Source organism: Saprolegnia parasitica (genome assembly GCF_000151545.1).
Source record: "Saprolegnia parasitica CBS 223.65 unplaced genomic scaffold supercont2.3, whole genome shotgun sequence".
In the NCBI taxonomy this organism is placed as follows: Eukaryota; Oomycota; class Saprolegniomycetes; order Saprolegniales; family Saprolegniaceae; genus Saprolegnia; species Saprolegnia parasitica.
The window spans coordinates 418,260-446,044 of NW_012156397.1; the positions used below are offsets into that span (position 1 = coordinate 418,260).

Here is a 27,785-nt window from a genome sequence, read left to right on the forward strand (position 1 = left end):
TACCCCGTGGCCTCGGCCAAATCGATTCCAGCGAACGTACCGACGGCTCCATCGTCGGCCCCGGTGCTGCGTGGCAGCCAAGTGGCCTGTCCCGTGTGCACGTACTTGAACGCAACCAGTGCAAACGCCTGCGAAGTGTGTGCATCGCCGCTCCGGGGCGCAGTGCCCACGCCGTCGCTAGCGGACGCGCGCCTTGTCGAGAGCATGCGGGCGCTGCACGAAGCGTCGCTGTGCCCGATTTGCGAAGACAAGAAGAAGGACATGGTGTTTCAGTGCGGGCACGAGACGTGCGGGCAGTGCGCGAGTCATCTCACGCTGTGCCCGATCTGCCGCGTCACGATCACGACCCGCATTCACCGGTATGGCTAGCAGCTTTGTCTTTAGGACAGTATGGTAGTGGATAGTGTTTCCCGTCTACGTTATCTAATATAACATGATTATCGCACAAGAAGACACTCGATTCAATCGACAGGTAGTAGCAAGCCGGTGCTAAAAGGTCTGGCCCGCCAGCGTGAGCTTCATGGCGATCGCGGCGAGCTCCTCGAGCCGCCCGAGACTCTGTGGCTCGTGGACGACCTTGTCGAGCACGAAAATGGTACCAACTGCTTGGCCGGACGGTGTCAAGAGCGGCGCGCCAGCGTAGAACCGGAGGCGCGGGCCGCCTTGCACGAGTGGGTGCACTGCGAGCTCGGCGTCGAGGCGAATGTCCCACTCGGCGATGGCTTCCGTGGATTTGAGCGCCTTCTCACACAGTGAGAACGCACGCGGCACCTCCGTGTCGGTGAGCCCCATCTGCGCCTTGAACCACTGGCGATTGACGTCCATAAAGGAGACGACCGCGATCGGGCAGTTGAACTCTTGCGACGCGAGGTCGCAGAGGATGTCGAAGGCTGCGTCCGGACCAGAGTCGAGGATATGCAGGTCGTAGAGTGCCTCGAGCCGCGTCGCCTCGGCCGGCGCGAGCCTAAGGACACCATCGTGGATCATTCAAGCGCCTGCGAGTAAAGTCTTATACGGGCTGGAAAAGTGATCGGTGCTCTGTAGCTGGATCGCGTCGCTCGCAGCGACACACGTCCAGCACGCCATGAGAAAGGGTAGTCCGAGCTCGATGAAGAGCGGGTCGTTGGCGTTCATGCGGCAGCCGTAGCAGACGCCCTTGCGGCACTGCAACGCGATATATGAGTCGCCGTCGCACGAGGCGTCATCGGTACCTGTCGGCATTGGTGTTTCGGGTGGTGGGTGCTAAAGACGCGGGCGCACACAAAGCAGCAGTCGGTACCGTGCAGTTCGGGAAGGTCGCTCAGCCGAGGCACGCGCACGCTGGCGCTCACGTATCGACTTGACGAGAGGCGCGGCGCCGATCCGCCCGACCCGCCCGACGACACGGACTCGGTCGAGATGGACGTCGCCTGCGTGCCGACTTGAGCGATGCAGGACGCGCAGACCTTGACGTCGGCGATCTTGTCGCCGGGGAGCTCGACGAGCGCTAGCTCCTTGCACTTGCCACACACGATCTTGCCGCACTAAGGGCAATGTGAGACAAGCAAGGTCTACACGGCCAGCAGCGCGCATAGTACCACGCGGCAGTGGTGCTTGTAGTAGAAGAAGTGCAGTTTCTTGGTGCAGAGGTTGCAGTGACTCTGGCTCGCGACGAACGACGTCGGCGAGATGAGACTCTGCTCCGAGATCCTCACCTTGCGTGCCATGGCCGGCGGAAGAAGAAAGAGTGAGCAGCGACGTGGCGTGCGCTCTTCAAGTATCCGGGCGCCTGCCGATCCCAGTCCGGGAGGATTGGCCTCTCTGGTTGTCTGCACTGACGGTGATCTACCTGTCGATGGCCCGCAACAACGACGGAATTGCCGAAAGCTCCGCAGCAGGAGCACGCCCGACGTCGACCCAAGAGAACGAGCGCGAGGGCGGCCATCTTGCTGGGCAAACAAGACTCAAATACTGCAGTGTACCGCGTCTGGGCTGTATAAGAGTGGGCCGAGAGCTGAGAACACGCTGGCGACGGCTGTGGTCAGTTTGATGCATCTGCAGATAGTGGCGATGGCAGAGGCTGGGACGAGCTCTGCGTCACGGCGTGTCAGCCGCGCATCTGATTCCAGTGAGCGATTGCGCGGCCGCGCTTGATCACGTTGGTTTCGAAGAGAGAGTTATCTATCGCATACATACAAGTTCCGACAAGGAAAGCTGCAGGGCGGTCCGTGATCTGGGAGCTTGTAAACCTAACCCGCCTGTGTGGCGGACGAGGAGACTCAATGCTATGCTCCGATTGTACCGTAAAATGTCAGGACACCGCCGCTCAATCTCGGTACCGGTACCGCAACAACACGCGTCGCCATGGAACCAGCAGTCGTGCATAGTAAATGGAAGACCATCGCGAGATCGATCAGGGCGTTAAATATCACGTCTTCTGCAGCATTACTACTCTATTTTATCGCCAGTATTTTGTTGCATCCTCGATAATACCGTCTTCGACGCTGCTCTGTGTGCGGTCCAAGAGCCCGTGCAGCGATTCCCTTGGTCCATTTCGGCTTGCTTGTCTGCGCAGCGATGCACCGGTGGCTTGCGGACGCCACACCATGCGAGACTGGATCACGTGTTTGATACATCTGTATGATACGAGACATGTGTTTTAAACACGACCGGGGTGCGTATCCGGTTAAAGATGTTGTCAGAGCTGAGTTGGTCATTTCCGTCGTCAGGCCGAGCAAGTGGTCCTATGTCCTCCGTGCTGCCACGCCTGTCTGTGGGCCCCATCATCTCGACCTACGACGACGACGTCGCGCCTGCAAGTATGCTGAGCCCCAAGCACGAAGCTTGCATGGACGACATTGAGGTCGACTACAACGACTTTGTCGAGCTCGGCAACGCCATGTCGTCTGTCGGTGTGGTGCACGAGGCGTTCGTCTACGACGGTACGTCCGGTACCCTGCATGCCATCAATCACCCGTCGCTCGACGACGATCGTGTCAAGATGGAACCTCCATCGGATGCATCGTCGTTCTCTTACCAAGCCTTTCTGGGAGATGGGAATGATGTCGCGACGCCGCCCAGGAAGCGAGAGCCGACGTGCGACTACCCTACGTGCAAGCGCGCACCATCCGGCGGCACGACTCGTTGCATCAGTCACGGTGGCGGCAAGACGTGCGGGGTCGATGGCTGCAACGTTGCGGCGCAGTCGCTCGGCTGGTGCAAGAAGCACGGCGGTGGTCCGCGCTGCACTGTCGACGGCTGCACTAAGAGCGCACAAGGCCACGGCAAGTGCAAGGCGCATGGCGGTGGCACACCGTGCGCCGAGCCGGGCTGCCACAAGCGTGCGCAGCGCGGCCAGCGCTGCGGCGAGCACGGCGGCTTTGTCCTGTGCGCGACGCCCGAGTGCACCCGGAAAGACCGTGGCGGCGGCCTCTGCAACGTCCATCGCAAGCCGTTCGAGTGCCAAGTCCGGAGCTGCAAGCGCCTTGGCAAAGTCGACGGCATGTGCACGCAGCACTACAAGGAGTTCGACAAGAGCGACAAGACTGCTCCCAACGACGGCGCCTTCTTCTTGTAGCGTGCTGGACCGTCCCGAAGTCCTCGTCGTCGCGCTGCGCCGACGCGATCGGCGTCGCCACCGTGTAAGATAAGCCATTGACGTCCTGTTGCGTTTGGCGAGCGTTGGCGACTGCGGCTCCTGGCCGCAAACCCTATCCGGATCCGGTCACCGGACCGAAAGATACGTTTTCCAGAAAGGCGGACGCGGTCACTTGACCGCCGTAGCACCACGGGCGGCCGCAAGCCACAAACAGACACCTGTGGTAGGTACTCTCGTTGGAGCTATCTCGGAAAGTACACGGCAGAGATTGCTGCCGGGAACAACGCTGGGCCTGACTTGCTCCTGCGCACTACACTGCAGAAAACAGCACCGGCTTTCCATAGAAAGACGTCATGTTGCCGCATTCAAGTAGAACTACGTGAGGAGAGCTTCGTGGATCGTCCTACCGGCCGATTGACTTGTGACGCTCAATGTTGGCCATCGCGACGGCAGCGAGCTGCTTCAGGGGCTCAATGTTGCACGTGGCGCGCGGCTCCGTGTCCAAGACAAACACCGTCCCAATCGCATGGCCGCTCGGCGTTAAAATCGGCGCACCGGCGTAGAAGCGCACCTTGGCCGGGCCGGTCACGATCGGATTCTCTCGGAATCGCTCGTCGTCGAGCGTATCGAGTACGACGAGTGGGGCCTTGGTGGCAATAACATGGGCGCCGAACGCGACAGCTCGCGGCAGCTCCATCTCTTCAAAGCCGCAGCGCGCTTTGTACCACTGGCGGTCGCGGCTCATGAGGCTTAGACCAGCCATCGGGCACCGCATGAGCTTCCGCGCCAGCTTGCAGTCGACGTCGAGCGCGGCCTCGTGCGGCGTATCGAGTAGTGCGTAGCTCTCGAGCACGTGAAGCCGCGCGTCTTCGTCGGCGGGAGCGGCACGTCGCCCATAGTGTGTCGCACCGACGAGTCGAGAAGGGACACGGCGCTGACCGAACATACTTTCGGGGCTGTCTCGCGCAGTAGCATGCAGTTGGTGCAGACGCGGACTTGGCGCACGGCGCGCGAGGCACTTGTATGGTCGCGCTTGGTCACGTGGCACTTCTTGCAGACGCCCTCGCCGCACTAGTGGAACACGTGTGAGAAGCCTACCGCTACGCAGGAGGGGACCTCGTCGCAGCGGTACTTGCGCCGTAGCAATGAAAAGCGCCGCGTGCACACAAAGCACGACGCGTCCTGGTGCACGTGCTTTTCACAGACCGCGACGCAGTCGACGCAGATGCGCACGTCGAAGGACGTGTCGAGCGCTTCCGCGCGGCGCTGTACAAGGCACCGCCCGCACACGACTTCGCCACACTAGTCGTTATGACGATGGAACAATCGCAAACGAGGCGGGATACCCATTGACAGTTGTGTTTCTGGCGAAAGACCGTACTAAAGGCATGAGCGCAGGATGCACAGCACGATCGCTCCGAGAACGATACCCACTGCTCGGCGGCAAGCAAATCGTCGGCGGCGATCGGTGGCGGCATGGCGCACAATCGGAAATGCGCGACGTTGGCCGATGGGAACCCCGCTGATTGGTCCGCACCACTTGGGTGGCACCATCTGGTTTGGAAGGACCGGGATGCTGGGTGCGATTGCATTTTTCTTGCCCATTCGTGGTTGCCGCACACGAGTACAACGTTCAATTGGAGAGCTCGAAGCAGCTACAATGCAGCACCCTGCGCGATACTTTGACATTTAGAATGATCGAGCGAGTGCCGTTCGATACTACTATGGCGTTTGTGTCATGCGGTGGACGGTGAAACGGTTTGATGAGGCAGCCAATTACATCAAAGACGGTTACATTCCACATAAGTTAGTTGCACGAAACGAACTACGCCACGGTTGCAGACAACTCGTCCGGCTTGTGTGCCAGCGACGACCGCCCCGCCGACAGTGCGCGCTCGTCGGCCGAGACGAGGAGGGTCTTCACTGTGTCAAGTGCATTCTTCATCGAGTTGCGTTCGCGGCGGCTGTTGTTGTACGCTTCAAAATCGGACATCAACGCCAGCGGCATAGCGTCGTCCCGAAGCGCCGTGTTGGTCAGCGTCACGTTGCACTCGACGCACACGGTCACAGGTTCCATCTCGCTCTCGCTGCTGCCATGGACGATCGCAAGCTTCTTCATGGAGCAATGGCTGCAGACCACGTCACCGCACTAGACGACAAACACTTGAGATCACCCACCATTCACACTACTACAAGTCCTACCACGCGGCACGAGTGCTTGGGTCGAAACAGGTTGAAGTGGCGGCTGCATACGTGGCAGCACCCGCGCTCGTCAAACGGAATGCAGTCGCTCGTCGGCATGAGCCGGGTGGGCGACAGCGTGTCTTTGTCTTCGAGACGCTGGATCTGCTCGAGTTCTTTTGGCGTCAACAGCCCGTCGGCGCCGTCGTCGCGTCCGTGGAGCGAGCTGCGCACGGTGCGGCAGAGCCGGAAATGGCCCAGGACCGTGCCAATGTTGATGCACGTCAGGCACACGTGGATCTTGAAGACACCCGGTCCCCGGCGCTGCTTGGCGCGCGTCGAGAGCGCACAAAAGCTGCAAAAGACTTCGCCGCACTAGTCAACATACTACTGTATGAGTGGTGTGCTGCGACCACAGAATATAGTCGTACCGCACGGCAATGCTTCTTGTGGCGAAACAAGGTAAACCCGCGGTGGCAACGACTGCAGCGACTGCACTCGGCTTTTGGGACGCAGTCACGCAAGCGCAAGAGCTCGGTCATCGAGAGCACAGGTCCCTCAAAGACACCCACGGTGTTATCGTGGACCTCGGTCGCCACTGGCGCGCGCAGTCGGTCTTCGAGGTGGAGGAGCGCGACGCTCGCGAGCTTTTCGAGCGTCGCCATGTCGACAGAGTCGTGCGGGCGTGTGTCATAGACGCACACGGTGCCAATCGCGTGTCCGGTCGCGGTCGTAATCGGAGCGCCGGCGTAGAAACGGACGCCGGTGGGCCCGAGCACGAGCGGGTTGAGCGCAAACTTGGGGTCGCGGCTCGCGTCCAGCACGACCATGGGCTCGGCGCACGCCACCGTGTGGGCGCAAAAGGCAATGTCGCGATGGATCTCGGCTTCGATCCAGCCCCGGCGGGCCTTGAACCACTGCCGGTCGGTATCGAGAAAGGTGACGCCTGCGATCGGACACTGGAGCACGCTCGTCGCGAGCTCGCAGATGACTTCAAAGACGCGCTCGGGCGGCGTGTCGAGCACGTCAAACTGACGCAGCGCGGCGACGCGGTCCCGTTCGTCGCGTATCGCGGGCGGTTGCTTCCACGGGTAGGGCCAACTACTCTTGGTAAAGATCGAGGTCCGACGAGCGTTCGGGGCTGCAAAGATGCTCTCGCTGTCGTCGAGCTCCTCGATAGAGATGAGCCGCTTGGTTCGTTCCATGAGCATGCTGCGGTGAATTGAAATGTGTGGTGTTTCGTCACCGATCGCGGCCCTGTTGGAGTTCGTAATGGCATGTCTACAGGCGCCGCGTCTGATCGCAACATACCACACTACCTTCTTTCACGGGCTTGTGTATCCAAGCTGGTGCGATTATCCACCGCTGTGGATCGTCGATAGAGTCCATGTTGTCGGGTAGCATGGTTTGAACCGTCACTGCGAGACATTCGAGGGACCGACACGCACGAGGCGGATAAATGTGCACGCTGGTTCCATGACGCAGCTGCGGCCGGCCGCTGTCTTGTTGACTCGCTCTCGATCCGTCAACACGCTCCAGCCCGAAATATCAGTGCCGAAGAAGCTTTGCCTTCTTGACGCGCAACTGGTTTTCTCGAAGCGCACGCGTCCGCAGCGGCATATCGTGATGTCGCCATGAAGCCCCAAGAGTATCTACTCCTAGTACCTGCGTAGTGCAAGCAGTGGTCTTCTCCAAAGCTACTACACCTGATGAGGCTCTGTTCCCACTGGCTATCGGCCTCCATAGACAGCGATCGAGCCCGTGGTGCGAATAAGACGAGACAAAACGACGGCCGCGACCCCACGACGCGCACGACGCAGTGCTGGACCACGGACATTTTTCCTACCAAACGCACAATTGACGGTGGGTGCCATCATTGAAAACATGCGGTGTATAACATCACCGTGATGTTGTCTGTCTGTGGAGAGGCAGTTTCGCACCAGACTGTCGAATTGTAGAACACTTTATTTCTCGACCGGTAATCGAGTGCGCGGCCTGCGCCTGCACGGCGATGGAAAGCAGAGTCGATGGGCGCACTGACCAAAGTCGCATTGGTCCACCGTGGGATGTCCGAGGCAAGTGACTGCGGTGACCCTCCGTCATCACATGACGACGTTGAAGCCTTGCTTCAAGAATAAAAACGCGCGCGCGTGGATCTGTGTCGATCCAGCATCTCTTTAAAGTCATCATGGTCGAGAGATGCGGGTCGAAGGATGACGGCGACGAATTCGCGTTTGCGTCATCGCATCGGGCGATTCAATAATATCCAGTACCTGGAACAAAGCAAGAATGACATCAAGTCCCGCGCAACGAAACGTTTGCAAAGAAAGGTCCGTTGCATCAACGGTCGCGACCGTCAACCCTCGTGTCACGCCATCGGGAATCGATCTGGTCGGTCGTGGGTGCTCGCGACCCTTCCCAGCCTGTCGTACCGTAGGATTTGCTTTGCAAATGAAAAGAGAAAAGACACTGTTGTTGAAGTGCATCGATCTGGACTGGATATACGATGCGTTTTCGCTGAATTGGTCGAGGTGATGCACTTTATAGATGCGGAGCGTACGGCGACGCGAAGGCTTGACCGTTGTGGCGAGGCGTGTGGATCGCCTAAACGATGTTACAAAACCACAATAATATGCTACGCTATGCCTTGTTGTCCGTCTCGCGAGGGATCCAGCACAGTGCAACGACCAATGCAAGTGCTGGATACTCCTCGTTCGGGATGCGACTTTATATTTATCGAGCGGGATCATCGGCATGGCAAACGCACTCGTCCAGTGATTGTGCTCAAAACTCATAGTCGGTGTGAAAAGCGAAATGCGTCCACAAATGATTGCGCTTCTTGGTGGAGGCTCTCCGCGAAAGTGCACGGATCCGGAACTTCACGGAGCTGTCAACCAGGCTCTCACACGACAAGTGAGAATACGTGTTGAATGAGAGTGCGGTATCTGAACCGTTGATGTGTGTCCCAGAGATGCCCACGCGATCCGAGGTCATAGCATCCGAAGTTGAGGGTCGAGACCGCTCGAAATAGAATACGACGTGCCATTCGCTTCGTTTCAGGATTTGGATATCAGCTTTCAATGATCGCTCGGTGCTGCACCAAGCGTACGAATGGGAAGTGTACTGGCCAGCGCTGCGAGTGGGTGTGTCGGGACAAGCGACTTCGATTGCCTGGGTGAGCTCCGTTCGAAGCACCGAGTTCTGGACTGTGGCGCACAGGTTTTTGAGTCTTGGAGAAGGGCTTGCGAGATTGTTCTCGCCTTGGGTTTGGTGACTCCAGCTTGGCGAATGGGACGGTGACGAGGTCATCGGGAGAGCAGACGATGATATTGCGCTAGAAGCCCCTCGCCCATCGCACGGCAAACAACCATGGTTATGGACAGAGAGGTCTTATGATGGGCTTTATAGCAACGAAGAAGCTTGTGTCTCATCGCTCATACAGAATGCCGTGATTGACGCGGTGTGACGAAAGAATCTCGATACGCTGACACCGGTCAAAGCTCTCGCGCTCTATTCCAGAAATGAGTATGGATGGATAATGCGCTAGTCATGACGGCGGCGTCGCACAAAACGCGTTTGCTGTATACACCACAGAAACAGTGCTCATGGACACAGCCACGTGTCAGCGACGCCCAAGAGCTTATCCGCTTCTCGGTTCTTAATATGGCATCACACCAGTAAGTCAATGTGAAAGCGTAGCCAGGATCCATGCACCGAATGTGGGTCTAGCCAACGTCACCACGTACGGCAACTCAACACGGACCGGTGGACAGACTGATTGGTGGGTCACAAAACCCGTTAGTGAGTGAAGGACCGATAACATTTCATTATCGGAAGGATAACAGGTAGTCCGTCCCAAACCGTTTGGGACTGGGCATGACACTACGGACTACCTGTTATCCTCCCGATAATGAATAGTTATCGGTCCTTCCCTCAAAGGAATGAGTAGACATGTCCGCTTGTGCAAAGTTCGTTACTCTGAAACGGCTGAAACGTCGCGTCTTCTTCTGATCGAATGGCGGCGCGCCGTTAAAGCGACTCGAATTTCCACCAAACAAAACACTATATCTTTCAGGAAACACTATATCGTTTAGTTAGACTCGCTAAGAACTGGTACCTGCAGTTGATCCGTAACTGCCGCCGACGCAATGGAGCGCGAAGTGTGCACCGCCTCTGGCTTGCTTGCGTCAGGGTACATGCGCATTCGGCATGAGATTAGTGTGGTGGGTGGTATTAGCATGGTACTGAGCCATCCAAACGGCTTCGGCTCGTGCTTTTGTTGTCGTCGCCGCATAAACATGCACCGTGGCATAGCATGGCCATCGAACGCAAGCAGTATCTTGGCCACCTCGCCTTTACTGTAGCAATAGCACACCTGCATCGACTCTGCCGCCCGCGCCATGAGCCATCGCGAATGCCTCGGTCGTTTCCGCTTGCACATACCACTGACGCGTGGATGACAACCCGACGCACAACGCAGACGCTGCCTGCATCACGACGTTACAAAGACTACAGCTGCTATTACTATATGGATACAATACGGCGACGGCACTCAATCGAGTTCGAACTCGTGCGAAATGTGGTAGACGGTGTCGGGCGCGCGCCCCGGCGGCTTGAAGAAGAGCGCGGTTGCGAGCCGAGCTGGCAGCTGGAGCTTGGCCACGTCGCAGTACGAACGCGGCCGATCCGACATGACGGAGACGGCCCCAATGATGCAGCCGGAGGGCGACACGATGGGCCACCCGGCATAGAAGCGGACGCGCAGCGACCCGGTCACGAGCGGGTTTTCCCGGAACCGGTCGTCATAGTGTGTGTCGAGAACGACCAGCGGCTCGGTGCTCCGGGCAGTATGGGCGCAAAAGGACGCGTCGCGCGGGACTTGGCGCGGCTCGAACCCGATGCTGTCGACGATCCACTCGCGGTCCTTGTCGAGGACGCTTACGATTGCAACCGCCGTCTCCATCGTCGTGATGGCCAAGTGGCAGATCGACTCGAAGAAATCCGTGCGTGGTGCGTCAAGGACGCCGAGGGCGGCCACAATCTTGGTGCGTTCGGCATCGTTGTCGAGCATGGGCGGCTTGGGCCACGGGTAAATCCAGTTGTAGTCGAGCACGTAGCCATAATCGCGCGAGGACGAGATAACGCTGGACGCGCTCGAGGTGCTGCGCTGGCTGCGTTTGGACGCTTCACGTCCGCGTTGCGAGTCGGTGGGCTCCACGAGGCACGTCAAGCAGACTTTGAGTGGGCAGTTGTGGGCGCTTGTTGTGCACGCTTTGCAGACGTCGGCGCCGCACTAGAATAGAGGAGGATGTTACGGCATGCTGCAACCCAATGGGGTGTACCTCGTGGCAGTGATGGCGCTTTCGGTAAAACGCAAAGTCCCGGTTGCAGCACGCGCAGCGCGACGACGGGACGCTAAGGGCCTTCTTCACAAGGGTCGTTGTCGTCATTGGCCAGCGAGTTCGAAAATGACGCGCAGGATTCGATTCGACCCAAGTCCACTTTGCACTTGGGTGATCGGCAAAATGCGTTAAATGGGTTTTATAGATGCCACCTGGTGGTGTTGCTGCCCGCGCGTGGCGCGACAGCAAGATACGCTCGAGTGCAGGCTTTCAGTTGCCATGAGAATGTCTCGTGTTGGCCGAATGCGCTTCGGACGCGAGCGACGCTGTGGCAGCATGTAAGCGATGTCGCCTTCAACGGCAAGGATCCCTTGAAGTACTACCGGTACGTTCAAGAAAGAACCCTGTAGAAAAGACCAAACGACGTCGATTAAACCTGTTTCGATGGGTCGATTGACGCAAACAGCCAGTGTACGATCGCACCGTGTCGAAATGCACTTTGCAGTGATGGGCAGTACGCACCGTGGCACGACGCCACTGATAATCAACGTTCCAACGGCTAATGAGCCCACGACAACCTCGAACACGGATGATAGTCATCGTAGAGACGGAAGACGGCCGGCCACAGACAATACCCTCGATGTTGCGCAAGAGCTGCCCTTTCGCTGCGTCAGCAAACCGCCCATCGACGACGCGGATGCTCTGTATCTAGCCTAGCGTGTGCCCACAACTCACGATCCATGCAGAGAAGCAAGCGCAGCGTCACGAGGCACGAAGCGGTACGTCGCGTCGCTTTTCTGCAAGCCGCATGCTACATCAGGGATGACTACCAGCTACATAGCCCACGCCAGAATCTAGCGACACGCTGCCAACCACGTTGAAGCTCTCGGCAACACGCGAGGTCCGTCACCGTAAAGTGTCGGAAATGGAGGAAGGCAACCGACTGGTCTCATTTGTTTTGAGGTCAGCGCACACCACCATTGCTAGTGCACTTCACACCGAGGACAAAGTGATGATCATACCATGTACGCCTCCGCGCCGGCGAGGATCGTGCCCTCGGCGATAGGATGATGGCGGTCAGCAGAGTCGACGCGCCGTAGAGTACACGGAAGCGGCAAGCACACGCGCGAGAAGGGCCACCGGTTGTAGCGAGTGGCGACCTCTCGAACGCACACCATTTGGGGATTGCCACAGTCACCGCATCTGGACGCGTCCACATCTGGTACTCCGACGACGGTCCGACCACATGATTCATTATTCGAGTGATGGGTGGTCTGCAGCCATGGCATCGATCGATGGCTGCGTCACTGCCTCCGTGGCTTCGAAAATTGATGAAACTCGGCAGCACAATGACCTTTGCTGTTGTTTTGTCGCTTCTGCACCTTGGATCTAATGGCCACCATCTGCTACTGCTATCATGGACACAAAAAAGACGCAATGGAAACGTCTCTGGCATAGCACCATGTGTGGGAAATTCGCCTATTTTACACATGGTTTTCACACGCTGGTCCCCCGAGGAGAAAGCAGCACGGCTGGGAAAGCAACGCCTTAGAAAAGCCACTGCGCGCGCCGACAAGAAGGCCACCAAGGCGCCCACGGAGGAGGCGGCGCGACTGGAAAAACAACCGGATCGTGAGCGCGGTGTCTGATCGGATGTGGCCGTAGCGCTAACCGTTCTGGACGCGCAAGCACACGACGGCGCGGCGGTCATGATGCTAGGCATATCGCGCCATCGTTCGCAGCGTCGTCGCAGGGCTTGGGAGCTTGGAGGAGCGCATCTCGGAGGCGATCCCGTGGCCGACGTGCGAGAGGCCGTCGAAATATTGGCCAGGGCTCCGCCTAAGGGCCGACTCGGTGGCTAGTCACGCATAAAAAGGCTGCACCATACCTACAGCGACGTCGCGTGAGCGCCTCGGCCTGAGGCCCGCGCACGGCTTGCCACGTACCTGGGCTGGCGGCGATGATCGGTTCCAGAACTGCGGCTAGAACACTGGTGATTGGCTCGGAAACGAAATCCGCTCTGATTGGCCACAAATCTAATGTCTTGGCGCTCTGATTGGCTGAAACGCTGTGGCCTGGCGCTGACGACAATGAGGGAGACCGACGAGGAACTCTGCATTACGACCGAGCGGCACCTCATGATGGCGTGTGCGTTGAGAATGCTGATGGAGTCTCCTTGAGCACAATGCAGCAGCGTCAGTGGTGCCTGAGGAGCCTCTGCGTCGTCTTTGTGGCGTCGCCGCTCATTATTATTGGCGTTAACCATTTACAACCATAAATAACCATATTTTGGTGAACACAGGCCGGCGCGCCGGCGATCGACCAAAATGAAGTTTGAAAATGAAATCGCCCATACTTGCCAGAGTGCTAGACCACACTTTGAGGAGTCCAAAATGCTATGTGACGTCGCCGTGCGAGCTCTGTAGCGAGAATAAATGACAACCGCACACAATATGTTGATATAGTGTGCTTTTCGCTTTACTGAAATACTGTGCGAGATACAAGGCCACATCACGCAGCGGTATCGTGCGCACTTTGCCTCCCTCATCTACATGCAACACGCTCTGTAACATGAACAAAAAGAGACGGCGTCCTCAGTTTCCGCGATTTCGACGCATTCCCAACCGAAATTGCATGTCGAATTTCCTGAAAACCGACGCTCGGCAGTTTGAGTTTGGTGTGAGTGCCCAAGCAACGATGGCGCCCATCAAACTGGTCGCACACCGGGTCCAGATCCACCGCCAACTGTGGCAGCCGGTCTTACGGTCTTTGGAGTTTTGGAACCCCGCGATGCGACGTAAAGTATTTGGGCAATTCTGCAACCACCTCAAAAATGGAAAATGGATTTGCGCGTGTTTGTGCTACGTGCAGCGTCGAAAACGACATTTATGTCATTTAAGAAGTGTGTGGAGAGGTATACCCGGCTTCTACGTGGCGCTGGCGCGTTTGTGGGCTGCTACTCGTCATTGAGCTCAATGGTGCTCACACTATTTAAGACGAGGTCGCGAAGCAAGTCTTGTGATTGGCTAGAAAGAATCAAGAATTGAGCCAATAAAACATCAATTTCCGATCGAGTTGTTGTTGAAGTGGGTAATTTCCGATCGAGTTACAAACGAGCCGAATCCACAAGCAAAAGAAACGGTGTGGATGCGCGCGAACATCCTGAAAGTCCGGCGCGACGAGCGGCTGCACGAAGAGGCAGAGCGCGCTGCCTTCTGTGAGAAGCGCAAGCGGACCTCGACGGCCGCGTCGAGGCGCTCAAGAAGACCAAGCCGCCGGCCATCGACCTCTTTGCGCCCGACGAGACCGCGCCGCCGCCAGTCGCCAGCATCAAAAAGTACACCGACAAAGGCATCGCGCTCGGCGGCGCGCTGAGTCCGGTCCACTGCCGGATAGGCCGACGCTAGTCACCTTCGCAACCCTGCCCTCCAGCAGAGCCTATACGACAACGACGCAACCGAGGCGCCACGTGCAGCGAGTGTCGACCACATGACTGCGATCTCGGGCCGGCCCATGGTGCTCATGGCCGCCGCCAACGATACGCGGGAAGCCGACGCGCTCGATTCTGCCGGTAACACGACGAACACGGTGCTCGAGAAGACGACGAAAGCCAAGTCATTGTCGTCTTTCTCCAGTCGCCTCGAGCAGCTTCGACGCGAGCGCGAGGCCGTCGAGCAGCGCCGACTCGAGACGCTCCTCCGGCGCTAACGCAGAGCTACACACACCATGTATATATATACATGTATGAAAGCAAACAACAGTCATATCTAGTGGGTTGTCCACTTGCGCACGCCGCTTCGCACGCCACGGCTGTGTAGGACTTGGCGGCAGAATCTTTGCGCTGCTGCTTTGACAGGAATACGCGGGATATATCTATATTTCTATCCCACTGCAAATGGGATTCATCTCCGTCAGTTTGACTTCCTCTCAAAAAGAGGTTTCCTACCAGCCCACTTCGAAGGAACCTAGTATAATGAATATACGATCTTAGTTGTTCTTCAACGTGCAATGGCCTCGGATAAATCTGCTTTAAAAACCTCCGGCGCGGGAGGGTTAAGTGCATTGGCGCGGTATTTTCCATTTTGCCACAATGTCGAGAACCATGCATTCTATTTTAAATACACCCACGGAAGTCAGTCAGCCCGCGGTTGAGTGGCGGCGCGGCCGTCCTTGCTCGTGTGGCGCCGGTTCGACACCCGCTTCGGCGCTTTCAATCGTCCGCGCAATGGCTTCCGAGAGGCGCAGGTTGCGTTCAATCGACCGCAAGAGCGCCTCGTCGTCTGCCGACATTGTCGTTGCTGGTGGTCTTGGTAGTGGGATTTCGGGCGTGCTGAAGCGCGGGCGCACGGGCGCAGAGCTCATGCGCGGTCGGCCAGCCTCCGGGGCCCGCGCTGCGTTTCTTGCATCGCAGCTGGATCGGCGCGGTCGGCCATCGTCGCTTGGCCGCCCGCAGTCGAGCATACTCTCCCGCCCACCAATGCTGCTTCGGGCGTCGCAACTGAGGCGTCGGGCACTATCGATGCTGTCTCGTCCGCCGCAGCTGAGCCACCGGTCACCACCGTCGTCGTCGCCACTGAGACGCCGCGTCGTGTCAAGGCTCAGTCGGGTCTCTTTGTTGCTACCGCTAGACCGGCTTGTCTTTTGGACTGCGTCGGCACTCGGACGGCTACGGAGCCAACCTGCGGGGCTCGTCGGAGGCGGCGCCGAGTCCGGGTCGACGTGAGTACCCGACGCTTTCGCATACACTGTCGCGCACGTCTTCCAGAGCTGCTTGCTGCGTGTTTGGTTCCAGCGCTCAAATGTGGCGATGCATGTCCGGCAGACGTGGATATCTTCCAGCTCGAGCTTGTGTGGTGGTCGCGTGAACTTGAGCGTCGTGCAGCCAAGACAGTACACAAGGTCGCACTAGGCGCGTAGTACGTTGACATCATCATTCCATGCATGGACGTAGTAGTACCATGCCACACCGCGCGCGCGTGTTGCGTCGTAGCTGGAGGCCGCACTCGTCGCAGCTCGGCGGCTCGATGCTCCAGAGACCGCGCTGCGGAAGGTGGTTCCATGGCACCAAGTCGACTTCTTCGAGAAACTTGAGTTGTGCGATTTGGCGCGCAAACTCGGTGCGGTTCACGTACAACGGACACCGCACTTTGACTTGGACGCCGGGGGGAAACGCCGTCGACGGCAGCGACTTGTGCACCCACCGGCATTCCTTGAACGACCCAAACATGGCTTGAATGAGGCTGCATGTCCGACAAATGTCGATGCTCGAGAGGCGGTAGTGCAACTCAGTCACAAACGCGTTGACGCAGCTCCGGCAATACACCTCGGCGCACTAGACAATCGTGATCTTGAGCGAGGAATCGACGTTGGATGCGAACGTCGTACCGCACTGCAGTGGTGCCGCACATGCAGCAAAAGGAGACGGCGGCAGCGGTGGCATCGCATGCGGCTCAAGGACGGCACAAACTGATCGGGTGGCACGAGCTCGGCTGCTGGAATCACGCCACGACTGCTGCCAAAGACAGCCAACTCCTCGTCGTCGTCGTCCATGTCGAGCGTTGTCTCGATTGTTGGGAGCACGTGCAGCTGAAAGGCACTCAAATCCGGCTCGGGTGGTTTTGCCGCATCTTTCGCTGGGGTCTTGACCGACGGCGCGAGGTCGGCGGGGTCAAAGAGGATGCCATCAAACGTAGCGGTAACCGGTCGTTCGCGCGTGCAGCGGGTGCAGACCATAGCGTCTCGCCGCTGCTGCTGGACGGGCATTTGGACCGCGCACCCATTGCAGACAACGGTGCCGCACTATTACATGAGAGTCGTGACGCGAGGGGTGCGCGCGAGACATACCGCGTGGCAGTGCACTTTGGTGCGGAACGCAGCAAAGGCCCGAGCGCAGACACCGCAGCGCACCGCCGCGTTGATGGGCGCCCACCTCGACGTCGGCAAGAGCGCTTGCGCAGCGATCGATCGCATCCCAAATGCAGCCAACGATGCGAGCCGCGATGCTAGAAACGACGCGTGTGCAAAAAACACCCATATCGTGGCACAGCCGCTTGCAGGTTGCCTTCAACGGGCCAGACAGCCGCGGTGTGTCCCACTGTCGTTGCGTCCTCGAAATGGAATCCACTCGACGGCGCTTCGTGTGTATATTGATTCGAATGGATTAATACGATGGCTTTAAAAATCATGCACGCTCTACGTAACCATGCATGGTGGACCGGATCGAGTGGGAGAGCTTTAGGTTGCGCTGAATGGTCTGGACGAGGAGCGCCTCGAGCCGCGCCTCGTCCATATCGCCGCTCTCTGTGGTCGGTTCTCCGCCACCATGACATGCGCCACCCAAGTTGTGGGAGGCGGCGGTCGTTTCCACTGGCGTCTCGACCTCGACGCCGCACGCTGCCATGTAGATGTGCACGCAATCCGCCAAGAGGTACGCGCGACGGAGGCGGTTTCCCGTTCAAAGTTGAGGAGGCAATTGGAGCACACGAGCACTTGGTCGAGTTCGTACCGACCGGGCGACCGCGCAAAGCGGCGCCATACACACGTGTTGCAAAAGGTGCGTCCGCACTACAATATGGCCAATAAGAATCCCATGCACAAAATGCAATGTGACGTGGCAGATTACCATGCAGCAGCAGCCCGCACTGCGCCAGGACACGAGCCGATCGCAGCGTGGGCACGTGGCTTGCTTTGGCAACGGCGACCACGCGGCGTCGCGCCGACTCATGACGTCTTCGGGCACGAGCTTGGCTTCTTCGAGGGCTTTGAAATGCGCGGCTTTGCGAGCAAAGGCTATCCGCGACGTGTCGCCCACGTCGATCGTACCGACGTGCACGCCCGGCGGGTATGCGCTGGGACCGAGCGCCCGCTTGAGAGAACGGCATTCCTTGTACGACCCGAGCGCTTTGTGGATCTCATCGCATGTGACGCAAACAGCGATTTCCGACCGGTCGTTTTGTCCGTGCTCTTGCACAATCGTTGGAAGGACACAGCGCCGACAGACGACGTCTCCGCACTAGCCATCGCATTAGCATCGGATCGAGCTCGCACCAAGAACAACGTACGGCGCGGCAGTTGACGCGGTGGCGAAACATGAGCACATGGCGGCAGTGGTCGCAGCGGAAGCGGCCGAGGATTGGCACGAGGAAGGGCGCCAACTCGCCCGGCTGAAGCGCCCACGTGGGGCGGTCCGCAGCAGGCTGTTCGTTTCCGGGTGTCGCAATCGCTAGCTGAAAGGCAAACAAGCTTCCGTCCCGGTTCGAGTCATAATCGGTGGTTTCGTGGATGGTATCAATGCTCGCGCGCGGCAGCAGCGCCTTGGACGACGCGGTGGAGACGAGTGCCGCTGTGTTGTACGCGCTCTCCGGGCTTGGCGCACTCTGGCGACGCCGGAGACTGCAGCGCATGCAGACAAACACGAGGATGCTTTGACCTGTCACAGGCATCTCCATGATGCACGTCTTGCAAACAACTTCGCCGCACTGTCGTCGCGTCATTAGAAGGAGCGTCGAGCGCATGGTAGCAGGAGGCAATCTATTACCGTGTGGCAGTGGTGTTTCCGGCGAAAGATTGAAAACACGCGTGTGCAGGTCGCGCAGCGGGTCGCCGTCCGCGTTGGCGCCCATTCGTTGTGTGGCACGAGGTCGTCTATCGCGACGACGTCGATCCTGCCGTCGGCCATGCCTCGGATGAGCAACTGACGAGTGTGCAATAATGCAATCTGGTTCGGTATAAAAGCAGCACGGAGCTCGAAAACAAAACACAAAGACAGTGGACTGCCGGCGTGACTACAGCCAAACGCGCCAGGTACCTCTAGGTGTGCACACCCATGACTCGCCCGCGTCGGCGACGCATGCACCGTATCAACGCTTGGCAGAAAACGCCCGTGCTCGCCCAAGCCACGAGGGTTGTCGCCCGGATATCCTTATCTTTACAAAGCCACGACGCGGGAGGCAGCTGCGGCTGGCCTTTCTGCATTTGTTGGCGGCGGTTTCACCAACATCTGGACCACCGATCTCGCCAGCCAGCAACATCTGGTCGCAATGTGGCCACGCTCACCCGATGATGCAATCCAGCGCTGAGCTCGCTCTTGCGAGATGCAAGCCTAAAAAGACGGTGGTCTTACAACGCTATAGGACAACGCAAGCATGCTCACTGTCGCTCACATGATGTTTAATGTGCTTTAAAACGGCTGCCTGTCTACTCCGTGTTGTACATCAGCTGTGGACCGCTCCATTTTCTCGTCGCCACGAAATTGGTCGTCGCCACGAAAGAAAGCTGCGCGAAGGAGCTGCTGTACATACAGCGGAAGTAACATCGGACTTCTTTTGAGCGGGCAATCCATTGCTTCTTTCTCATAGGTATCCAAGACCGGTCATCAATCGGAGAATTTCTACGGCAATTTGCCTCCTATATTTGAAAAAACGCGCACAAACCAGCCAATCACAACCCCTGTACACTCCATTTAAAGCCAATCCGATCCACGTATTCCTCAATTGCGGGGTTTTTGCAAGTATTGGAGCAAATTGCGGGGGTTTTGAGAAATATTCTTATCAAGCGATGCTGTGCGCCTCACTCGACCGAGCAACTACCGGTATGAACTTGCGGAGGTCGGGTGCTTTGCGCGAGGACACGCGTTTTCTATCTATCAATCGACCAATGACTACCTCTCTTGTGTGCTCGTGCATCGCTCGCCGCTGGTGACGTCGCCTCGTGCTGTCCAAAACTGAATGAAAGAGGAAGAGAATCCGTTGCTTGAACGCATTAGGTTGGCGCGTGATGACAAAGCGAGTACTACCGACGGTACTCGGGATGGTTGTTGTTGTTGTTGTGGATGTGGCTTACGAGAGCAGGTAGCCTTTCTTGTTAAGTTTAATGTGCGCCATGGCAATGTTGGCCAGCTTTTGGAGCGACCGAGGATCCAACGTCTCGCGCGGCTTCGAGTCGAGCACGAAGACAGTGCCGAGCACGAGGCCCGTCGGCGCCACAATCGGTGCACCTGCGTAAAACCGAATGCGGGCGCGGCCCGTCACGAGCGGGTTTTTCTCAAAGCGAGGATCGAGCGTTGCGTCCAAGACGACCAGCGGGTCCGTGGATCGGATCGTATGGGCGCAAAAGGCCACGTCGCGCGGCAACGACGACTGCGCGAGACCCATGCGGGCCTTGAACCACACGCGATCGGCATCGACAAAGGCGACGGCTGCCATCGAGCACCCTGTCGCCTTGATCGCGAGATCACAGAGCAGCTCGAATACGTCGTCGGCCGGCGTGTCGAGAATGTCGGCGCAGCGCAGCGTTTCGAGGCGCCGGGCCTCGTGGGCGATGCGTGGTGGCTTGGGCCACGGATGCGACCAGGAAAAGTCGAGCGGGTACGGCAGCGACGTGGTGGATCCAAACGAACTCGCAGTGTCGGTGCGTGGCGACGACGCACTGTCCGAGGATCTCTTGCTGTGGACGGTTGGTGGCTGTCTCGCCGCCATGGTTTGGTGCGTGCGCGTGAGGAGGCACTGCAAGCACACCTTGCCGTCGACGCCGAGCCGTTTGTTGGGCGAGCTCGGGCGACAGTGTCCGCACACGTCGTGTTGGCACTAATAGTACATAGATTGGTCGTTGGTCCAAACGAACGCAGTGCGACGAGTGGTCGTACCCAGCGGCATTTGTGCTTCCAGCGCGCAAAGGTAAAGGTGCATGCGCAAACGTGGCACAGCGACGACGACGACGACGGTGGTGACGGGCGGACGTCGGTCATCGGCATGGGCGACATTTGGGCGCGGAGACCAACGTCGGCCTTGGTGCGGGCCGTGCGTGGCGAGGTAAGACAGCCCGTACAGACCAAGACGTCCGAGACCTTGTTGAGCGTGCGGTGGCGCACAGGGCGCTTCTCGGTGCACGCACGGCAGACAACGTCGCCGCACTAGAGTTCCAGTTAGCGTTCCGAACACAATTGGGATTGGCATGCGTACAAGGCGGCAGTGGTGGCGTTTGCGAAAGAAGGCAAAGCTTGTGCTGCAGCACACACAGCGCGGGCGCTCTGATGCTGGAATCCACTGCGTCTGCGGGCAGAGCGCGTCGATCGAGAGGACGTCAGCGAGCATTGTGCCAAAAGGCAAAGTGGAGCGCGCTAGAGAAACCGTGCGCCTGTCGCGAAAGACAGTGTCTCCCGATTGGCCCGTCCATCTGATGCGAGCGTGCGCGGAACTCAGACTGCTTCGGGCAACGTGTCAAGGAACCACCAAGTCACCTATCACGGTGCTAGTGTGGACTGGGCCTATTACGAAAACGTCCCACCAACACCTAATACTTGTCCAAGCGCCAGTCGAACGTCGTCCACAGCACATATACCTCGCATTGACGCCGGCACTTGTGTGATTTTTTGTTTTTTGTGTTGGCGAAAGGTCGCCGTTATCTCGTGTCTTTGGCCTATCGTCGGCCGCGAGGCCTGGACGCCCATGTAGTACCGTAGACAAGCAGACGACGACGACCAAGTGTCTGTCTGGCTGCCGTCGGGTCGTGCCACGATTGTAACGGCGTTACGATTGCGGCGCACCAGACGCCAAAATTGGTCGGTGCGTTACCGGCACCGCATCTTGGGCCCGGACCAGGACGACGACGACGGCGACATTGCGATGCTCCAGAATGGACTCGATGCAAAGAGTCGGGCTATAAACGAGGTACGGCGCGGGAGGTCGCACGAACCTGGCGGCGTCGGAGGCGATCGAATGAATTGGCGTCACGTGCTTGGTTTCGCACCGGTATCCAGCGACAGGTGGTGGTGTCCACCATCGACAACAGACAACAGGGCGATATGAGATGGGCGGGTGCACACACCACTGACTGATGATACCGTACTGTACTTGGAGCGCCGGTCCACCTGCGTGTCATGAGCTTGGTCCAACACCACGTTGTGTCGCGTGGCAAAAGGTTGTTGAAGCGAATCTACATACCATGTGCGAGTGTCGGTACTTCGATGGATAGCATCCAAGTCCTACGTAAGGACGCCCCGTCACCCTCTGCAGCGTGCCCCGAGCTCTCTTCTAATCCGAACGTGTTTGGTGCTGTGACTTTTCATGCGAGCACGTCGCTCTTGGTGGACGATTGCACAAAATATGCTCGCAACGATGATCTACTATGGTCCATGTGACGAGCAATAGGGGCTACCGGTACGCTAGGGGCTAGGATAACAGACTCCCTCCCTCGTACTCTTGTACCACCAGAGCGTCTATCTTGTTTGTAAATACATTTAAAAATCGCACGAATCTGGTATTTTTGCCAAAGGTGTCATTACTGCGCAATTTGATGCAGGGCCCTTGCGTTTCTGAGGTCGCGTCCCTCCTTTGTCGTTCACACGCTTCCAGGTTCACAGTCTCGCGGCAGCCGTTACAGAGCTTAGACAGTCTTCTGTCTAGACCAGAGTCCGTCCCAGAGACAGCACGCATGCTCAAACCAATCCAAGTGCTGGAAAGCATATTAAATACAAATTGATTGATACTTAGTCTGAACGGTCGACGAGTGAACAAAATATCGGTGTGCAGCACCGATGGGGCGGCCACTTAGACAAGCGCACCCACGCGGCGGGATCCGTTGCTCTGGAACGAGTAGATGTCCGAGGCCGCGAGATCGGCGTCGGCGGTCGTGAGGCGGCTAAGCTCGCAGCTCACGCAAACGGTCACTTGTGGCCATTCTTGGCGATTGGGCAACTGCAGGAATTTCTTGACCGTGCACGCGCCACAGACCACGTCGCCACACTAGTACATCATTTACGATGAGCCCACCCATTGAATAAACAAAATGAAAGAGACGTCGTACCACAGAGCAGTGGTGCTTGGGGATAAACACCGAGTGCTTGCGCGCGCACACGTTGCACTTGGCTACGCCAGCGAACGACACGTACTGGTCCGGGTTGAGCAAATTGCGCAGTGGCATCGCGTCGCGCTCCTCGAGGCGCTTGATGAGCTCGAGTTTGTTGGCAAACTCGCCCGTCTTGGACGCTGGTCGCTTCATGTTGTTGGGACGCCATTCGATCCCGGGCTTCCCAAGCGTGTCCAGCACTGCCTTGCGCATCGCGCGCGAGTGCTTAAAGTTGCCAAACACCGTCGCAATACTCAAGCACGTCGAGCACACGTGGACTTTTTGGACGCCGATACCGCCCGGTCGCTCGGCCATGTTTTCCACGAGGCAAGTTGAGCAAAACACTTCACCACACTAGAGAGACACGATCGCATGAGCCATCATATATCGTCCATCCATTCTCAAGGCGTAGTACCGTGTGGCAGTGGTGGCGGTGGCGCAGCATGCTAAACGGCTGGTGGCAGCGCTCGCACGCGGACCGCACCGCCGCGGGTGCCCAGTCGTCGCGGCGGAGGAGCTCTGCGCTCGTAATGACGAGCACGGGCTCGTCTTGCCCCGTGAGCTGCGCGAGCTGGTCTTGGACGCCCGAGCTGTGACTGCCGTGGCTGTGCGACGACGTCGTGTGCTCGCTATACTGACGCAGTTTGATCGACATGGAGGCTCGGATCGGGCTCAGCGGCGACGCGAGAACGCCGTCAAAATCATCGTCGAGATCCGTTGGCACCGAGGCTTGGCGGTCTTCAATGTTGGTCATCGCGACGCTAGCGAGTCGCTCGAGCGTGGCAACGTCAAACGCGTCGCGCGGGCGCGTGTCAAGCACAAAGACAGCACCAAGAAGGATGCCGTCGCCGGTCACGATCGGCGCAGCCGCAAAGAAGCGGACTGCCGCGACGTTGGTGACCATCGGGTTCTTGTAAAACCGCTTGTCCTTGAGCGTATCGAGCACGACCATGGGCTCTTTGGACTGAAGGACGTGCGCTGTGAACGAGATGTTGCGCGGAATCTCGCGCGCGGCAAGACCGACTTGGGCCTTGAACCACTCGCGGTGCTCGTCGAGAAGCCCGATCGCCGCCATGGCGCACCCGAGCCCGTTGCTCGCAAAGTCGCAGACGGCGTCAAACGCGTCCTCGGGCGGCGTGTCGAGGAGGTGGAGGCTCTTGAGCTTCTGGAGGCGCGCGCGTTCGTTCACGAGCACGGGCGGCTTGGGCCATGGAAAGCCCCAGCTATAGTCGAGCGGCGCGCCAATCGCATCCGGTGGCGCGTGTGCGTGGTCGACGGCCGTGTGCACGAGTTCGCCGTGGGGATACCATCGGTCGTCCCACAGAACCGTCGTCTTGGTTTCGGCGAGAATGCAATCGAGACAGACCTTGCCTTCTTGGAGGCCGAGGCTCTTCTCGGGCTTGGATGGTCGGCACTCGTTGCAGACGCCTTTGGCGCACTAGCCACTTCGACATGAGCCATCCTGCTAGAAGATCGACCAAGTGGTGTACCCATCGGCAGTGGTATTTCCACCGAAACATGGTAAACTCGCGCTTGCACACGTGGCACGCGTCGCTGTCGTCGTCGTACTTGGCCTTGGTCACGTCCGAGGGGAACTCGAGCTGCGGCATGTTGGGCACAGGCACGTTCCAGGACGGCACAGCCGAGCCATCGAGTTTGAGAATGCACGGCTTGCAAAGCATGACGTCGACGGGCTGGTCGCGCCCGGGGTACACGGCGGGCTTGTATTCGGTACATGTATTGCAGACCACGTCGCCGCACTAGAGAGTGAAGAAGGGCGGATCACGGCTCTATCGACCATGTAGTATGTGTAGTACCTTGCGGCAGTGGTGCTTTTGAAGGTAGACGGAAAAGTCGCGTTCGCAGACGCCGCACATGTGGCGATCGTCGAGCGGCGTCCACTGCTCAGGCGCACAGAGATCGTCGACCGTGAGCCGCAGTCTCCGGCTCGTGGGCTCCGGCGGCAGACGCTCCGTCGCTTGGTTCTGTGCCATTGCTGGTGTGTGGAAAGTTGAGAAATAGGCCGAGACGTTCGTACCGCCTTTCCCACTTTGCTCTTGGGCTCGTTCATAGAAACGCGTTTGATTCAGGAAGTCGGCGATTGGCCTGCGCCACGCTGCCTTGCAAAGGTCCAGTGCACGCGTGACTGGGGTGTCGCCGACCTGCTAAAATCACGCGCCACACGGTGCTTTTTTGCGCGCCAGATGGTGGCAGATGCCACTTTTATGGGCACAGTTGCTCCGTCTTGCCGTGGCGCCACGTTCTTGCAGCCTCGTATTAGAGTGACGCCAGCGACTTGGCAAACAATCGCTTGACACACTGGTTTGCGTGGCAACTGCCATCGCATGCCGGAACGTCGCGGCCATCGCACTCAAACGGCCAGCACACGGCGGCCTCTTCGTACCGTACAGCGCCGCCGAGCGACAGGGTGGGTCCATGCGAACTCACACTGCACTTGCTTGCATCAAATTGAATTCCGCCGTCTTCAAGATGGCATCGCCTTGCGGACACGTTACGGCGACACGGGTGCGGCTTCGATCGGATGAGAGAGGCAGTCCACGTTGACGCTCGACACCAGCGCATCCGCGATCGCTGCAGGCTTGCTTTGGCGCCAACGCACTTGGTTGGCTATGGCCCGGTGCAAGAGGGCACTCCACGGTTGAGGCCGAGTGATATAGCTGGGATCTATCCAGTCCATTACCCTAGCACAGTCACGGCTCACGGTCCCGTGTACCAGTAGTACGTACTATCATGCAGATCGTGATCGGCTCCTGGCAGCGAGAGGGTCAAGCTATGGCATCCCGCACTTGGCGCGCGATTAAACGTCGGTGCAATCTTTGAAGAAACGACTACCGGTTCGTTCAACGAAGACCGGTTGGGAACAAGTAAGAGGCAAGACCCGTGTCATCGTGGGTGCTATGGTATGCCACAAACGCCGCGTGTCCAAGACATGGTCGACGTTCTCCTGTCGATGTGACGGCCATCGAGAGACTCGATAGCGCGGACTGAGTGTAGTTCGCCCTCTTCAACACCTGGAGGCCATGCTTGCTCTTCGTTCCGTCAGCAAACATCGTCCTGCTCTACGCACTTGTGCATAGAAGCAGAAACTTTAAAGAAGATCAAAACGACGCTATTCTTGAAGACATATCTAGGTCACCGAGCACACAACAGGCTGCCACCCGGTTTGAACGACAATACGGTTCGATCGAGTGCGCAGCCCATACTTGTACTACAGCATTTTGGAGCTCGAGTACAACATACTAGTACGCGTACAAGGGTGATCCTCAAGAGATTCGATGCAGCGCGATAGCGCGGTCCAAGCGGCCGAGGCCGTATCGCGGCGTCTCGTACAGAGCCGCCAGTTTTTGATATCGAACACATACATGGTGTGGCCAAAATGCAGCGACACCAAGCCCGCGAGGAACCCGGACGCCCAGTCGACGCAGCACTTGCCACGTGGCTGCGTCCAGTTTGTAAAATCAAACATAAAGTAGCTCGTCGAGTCCAAGAGCAGGGATGCAATCGCTATGAGTGGGCGCTAAGGTTGTCGCCAGCGCTCGACGAATGCGCCGACGACGACACACGTCAGTGCGGCGGCCACGCCATAGAGCAAATGTCGCAGACTGCCCACGGCCACGATCGCGCTTGTGCAGTCGGGCGCGGCGTCCATGTTTAGATAGACACACTCACGGCTTATGGACGCCGAAGACGACTGCGGCAGCAAAAGCGAAAGCAGCATCGCGCTCAGCCACGTGCTCGACGTACTTAGATGCGCGTACGTCCTCGTGTACTGCTGAGTGCGGACGCTTCCGAGGTCGTTAAGAATGTAGACGTGAGCTCGGACGAGGCCAAAATGATTTTGAAAGCACTTAGAGCGGGTGCTTGCAAGACATGGCCGACCCCGACGCGCGCGAGCTTCAGCCGCGATGCGTTGAGCAGCCAGAAAGCGGTCGCACTGCGCACGACGAGCAACAACCGACCGATCCACGTGTGGCCGACGACGCGGTTGATCTCAAAGAGGTTCCACGGCTCCAAAGCACCGCGCAGTACCGCGACATAGCCCACGACGATGATGGCGGCGATCGGCACGACCATGGTGACATATCGAACGATCGAGGCACAGACGTAGCTGAGCTGGAGCGGCATCTCGGATGAACACAACGACGGGCTGCGTGGTGGACAAAAGCAACGTGAGCGAGCCATTGTCGCCTCGAAACGCCACGACCTCGCGCATCGCGCTGGCCCACCCGTGCAGATAAACCCAGCCAAAAAAAGGGCCAGGACACTACGAGATCCGGGTCCAACAGACGTGAGCGCAGGAGCTGCATCGCACGATGCGGTGGGACGCGCGAATTGAATCAGCTCAATGTCCAGAGCGTCAACATCGCGTAAGATGCTGTGGGCCATGTCGGCGGCACGAGTAAAGACCCTATCATGTACGTGGTTAAAAATCAAGGGAAGCGGCATAAATGTCAGCGCACGTCGCTTCTGCATAGACATCATTGGCGCAAAAGAAAGCAATGTCTGCAGACCGAGAGCGAGCGCTGTCGCCGCCATTGAAACCGAGCAGGGCAAACGCTATCGCTGTGGTTGAAGGCGTGAAAAAGTCGATGAGCCACCAATTGCAGGCGGAATCAAAGCCAAATCCGCTCGCCAGACCGAGCGATGGCGAAAACGGCCGCTCATCGTCGCCGCACAAGACGTTGTCACCGACAAGCTGCAGCGAAGTATTGCTGCGCAGCGATGCGGGCGCGGGGTCGATGTAGGCTTTGGGTGGCAAGTACACAAACGCGAATTGGATTTCGAGATCTGGGAGCGTTAGATGCGAGAGTGCGTCCAGA

General features: G+C 58.3%; 12 protein-coding genes across 12 annotated transcripts in view; 2 read left to right on the plus strand and 10 right to left on the minus strand.

Annotated features, from left to right (window-relative positions):
• Positions 1-369, plus strand: part of SPRG_18994 (hypothetical protein) — a gene marked incomplete at both ends in the record, with an annotated part of 1,676 nt that extends 1,307 nt beyond the window's left edge. Inside the window, one exon of the mRNA XM_012339808.1 lies at positions 120-369. Coding sequence (XP_012195198.1) covers positions 120-369 — 250 coding nt within the window. The remainder of the gene's footprint in view (positions 1-119) is intronic.
• Positions 370-489: 120 nt separating this feature from the next.
• On the minus strand, positions 490-1,725 carry SPRG_01386 (hypothetical protein; the record flags this gene model as incomplete). Its single annotated transcript, XM_012339603.1, has 4 exons — positions 1,578-1,725; positions 1,212-1,523; positions 1,016-1,164; positions 490-964 (listed from the first exon to the last, which is right to left on the minus strand). The coding sequence occupies exons 1-4, from the start codon at positions 1,704-1,706 to the stop codon at positions 490-492; spliced, it is 1,065 nt and encodes a 354-aa protein (XP_012194993.1). The 5' UTR covers positions 1,707-1,725.
• Positions 1,726-2,800: 1,075 nt separating this feature from the next.
• On the plus strand, positions 2,801-3,556 carry SPRG_01387 (hypothetical protein; the record flags this gene model as incomplete). The annotated part of the gene is made up of 1 exon (XM_012339604.1): positions 2,801-3,556. One exon carries the CDS (start codon positions 2,801-2,803, stop codon positions 3,554-3,556), a length of 756 nt encoding a protein of 251 aa, XP_012194994.1.
• Positions 3,557-3,942: 386 nt separating this feature from the next.
• SPRG_01388 (hypothetical protein) lies at positions 3,943-4,322 on the minus strand (the record flags this gene model as incomplete). Its single annotated transcript, XM_012339605.1, has 2 exons — positions 3,943-3,952; positions 3,985-4,322. 2 exons carry the CDS (start codon positions 4,320-4,322, stop codon positions 3,943-3,945), a joined length of 348 nt encoding a protein of 115 aa, XP_012194995.1.
• Positions 4,323-4,327: 5 nt separating this feature from the next.
• Positions 4,328-5,169, minus strand: SPRG_01389 (hypothetical protein; the record flags this gene model as incomplete). The annotated part of the gene is made up of 3 exons (XM_012339606.1): positions 4,328-4,648; positions 4,694-4,879; positions 4,924-5,169. 3 exons carry the CDS (start codon positions 5,167-5,169, stop codon positions 4,328-4,330), a joined length of 753 nt encoding a protein of 250 aa, XP_012194996.1.
• A 233-nt stretch (positions 5,170-5,402) lies between these two features.
• SPRG_01390 (hypothetical protein) lies at positions 5,403-6,969 on the minus strand (the record flags this gene model as incomplete). Its single annotated transcript, XM_012339607.1, has 3 exons — positions 5,403-5,726; positions 5,780-6,133; positions 6,190-6,969. 3 exons carry the CDS (start codon positions 6,967-6,969, stop codon positions 5,403-5,405), a joined length of 1,458 nt encoding a protein of 485 aa, XP_012194997.1.
• A 3,287-nt stretch (positions 6,970-10,256) lies between these two features.
• On the minus strand, positions 10,257-11,217 carry SPRG_01391 (hypothetical protein). The gene is made up of 2 exons (XM_012339608.1): positions 11,101-11,217; positions 10,257-11,051 (listed from the first exon to the last, which is right to left on the minus strand). Exons 1-2 carry the CDS (start codon positions 11,206-11,208, stop codon positions 10,311-10,313), a joined length of 849 nt encoding a protein of 282 aa, XP_012194998.1. The 5' UTR covers positions 11,209-11,217; the 3' UTR covers positions 10,257-10,310.
• A 1,330-nt stretch (positions 11,218-12,547) lies between these two features.
• On the minus strand, positions 12,548-13,068 carry SPRG_22068 (hypothetical protein; the record flags this gene model as incomplete). The annotated part of the gene is made up of 2 exons (XM_012339942.1): positions 12,548-12,939; positions 13,047-13,068. Coding segments are annotated over 2 exons (414 nt in total), but the record flags the coding sequence as incomplete, so codon positions are not given.
• Positions 13,069-15,237: 2,169 nt separating this feature from the next.
• Positions 15,238-18,548, minus strand: SPRG_01392 (hypothetical protein; the record flags this gene model as incomplete). The annotated part of the gene is made up of 8 exons (XM_012339609.1): positions 15,238-16,005; positions 16,058-16,432; positions 16,486-16,899; positions 16,945-17,029; positions 17,316-17,412; positions 17,532-17,664; positions 17,723-18,112; positions 18,162-18,548. 8 exons carry the CDS (start codon positions 18,546-18,548, stop codon positions 15,238-15,240), a joined length of 2,649 nt encoding a protein of 882 aa, XP_012194999.1.
• Positions 18,549-19,937: 1,389 nt separating this feature from the next.
• SPRG_01393 (hypothetical protein) lies at positions 19,938-21,191 on the minus strand (the record flags this gene model as incomplete). The annotated part of the gene is made up of 3 exons (XM_012339610.1): positions 19,938-20,684; positions 20,744-21,010; positions 21,060-21,191. The coding sequence occupies 3 exons, from the start codon at positions 21,189-21,191 to the stop codon at positions 19,938-19,940; spliced, it is 1,146 nt and encodes a 381-aa protein (XP_012195000.1).
• Positions 21,192-22,552: 1,361 nt separating this feature from the next.
• Positions 22,553-24,961, minus strand: SPRG_01394 (hypothetical protein). The gene is made up of 5 exons (XM_012339611.1): positions 24,762-24,961; positions 24,435-24,704; positions 23,360-24,382; positions 22,903-23,298; positions 22,553-22,841 (listed from the first exon to the last, which is right to left on the minus strand). Exons 1-5 carry the CDS (start codon positions 24,936-24,938, stop codon positions 22,647-22,649), a joined length of 2,061 nt encoding a protein of 686 aa, XP_012195001.1. The 5' UTR covers positions 24,939-24,961; the 3' UTR covers positions 22,553-22,646.
• A 495-nt stretch (positions 24,962-25,456) lies between these two features.
• SPRG_01395 (hypothetical protein) lies at positions 25,457-27,090 on the minus strand (the record flags this gene model as incomplete). Its single annotated transcript, XM_012339612.1, has 4 exons — positions 25,457-25,572; positions 26,296-26,469; positions 26,527-26,726; positions 26,777-27,090. The coding sequence occupies 4 exons, from the start codon at positions 27,088-27,090 to the stop codon at positions 25,457-25,459; spliced, it is 804 nt and encodes a 267-aa protein (XP_012195002.1).
• Positions 27,091-27,785: the final 695 nt, after the last annotated feature.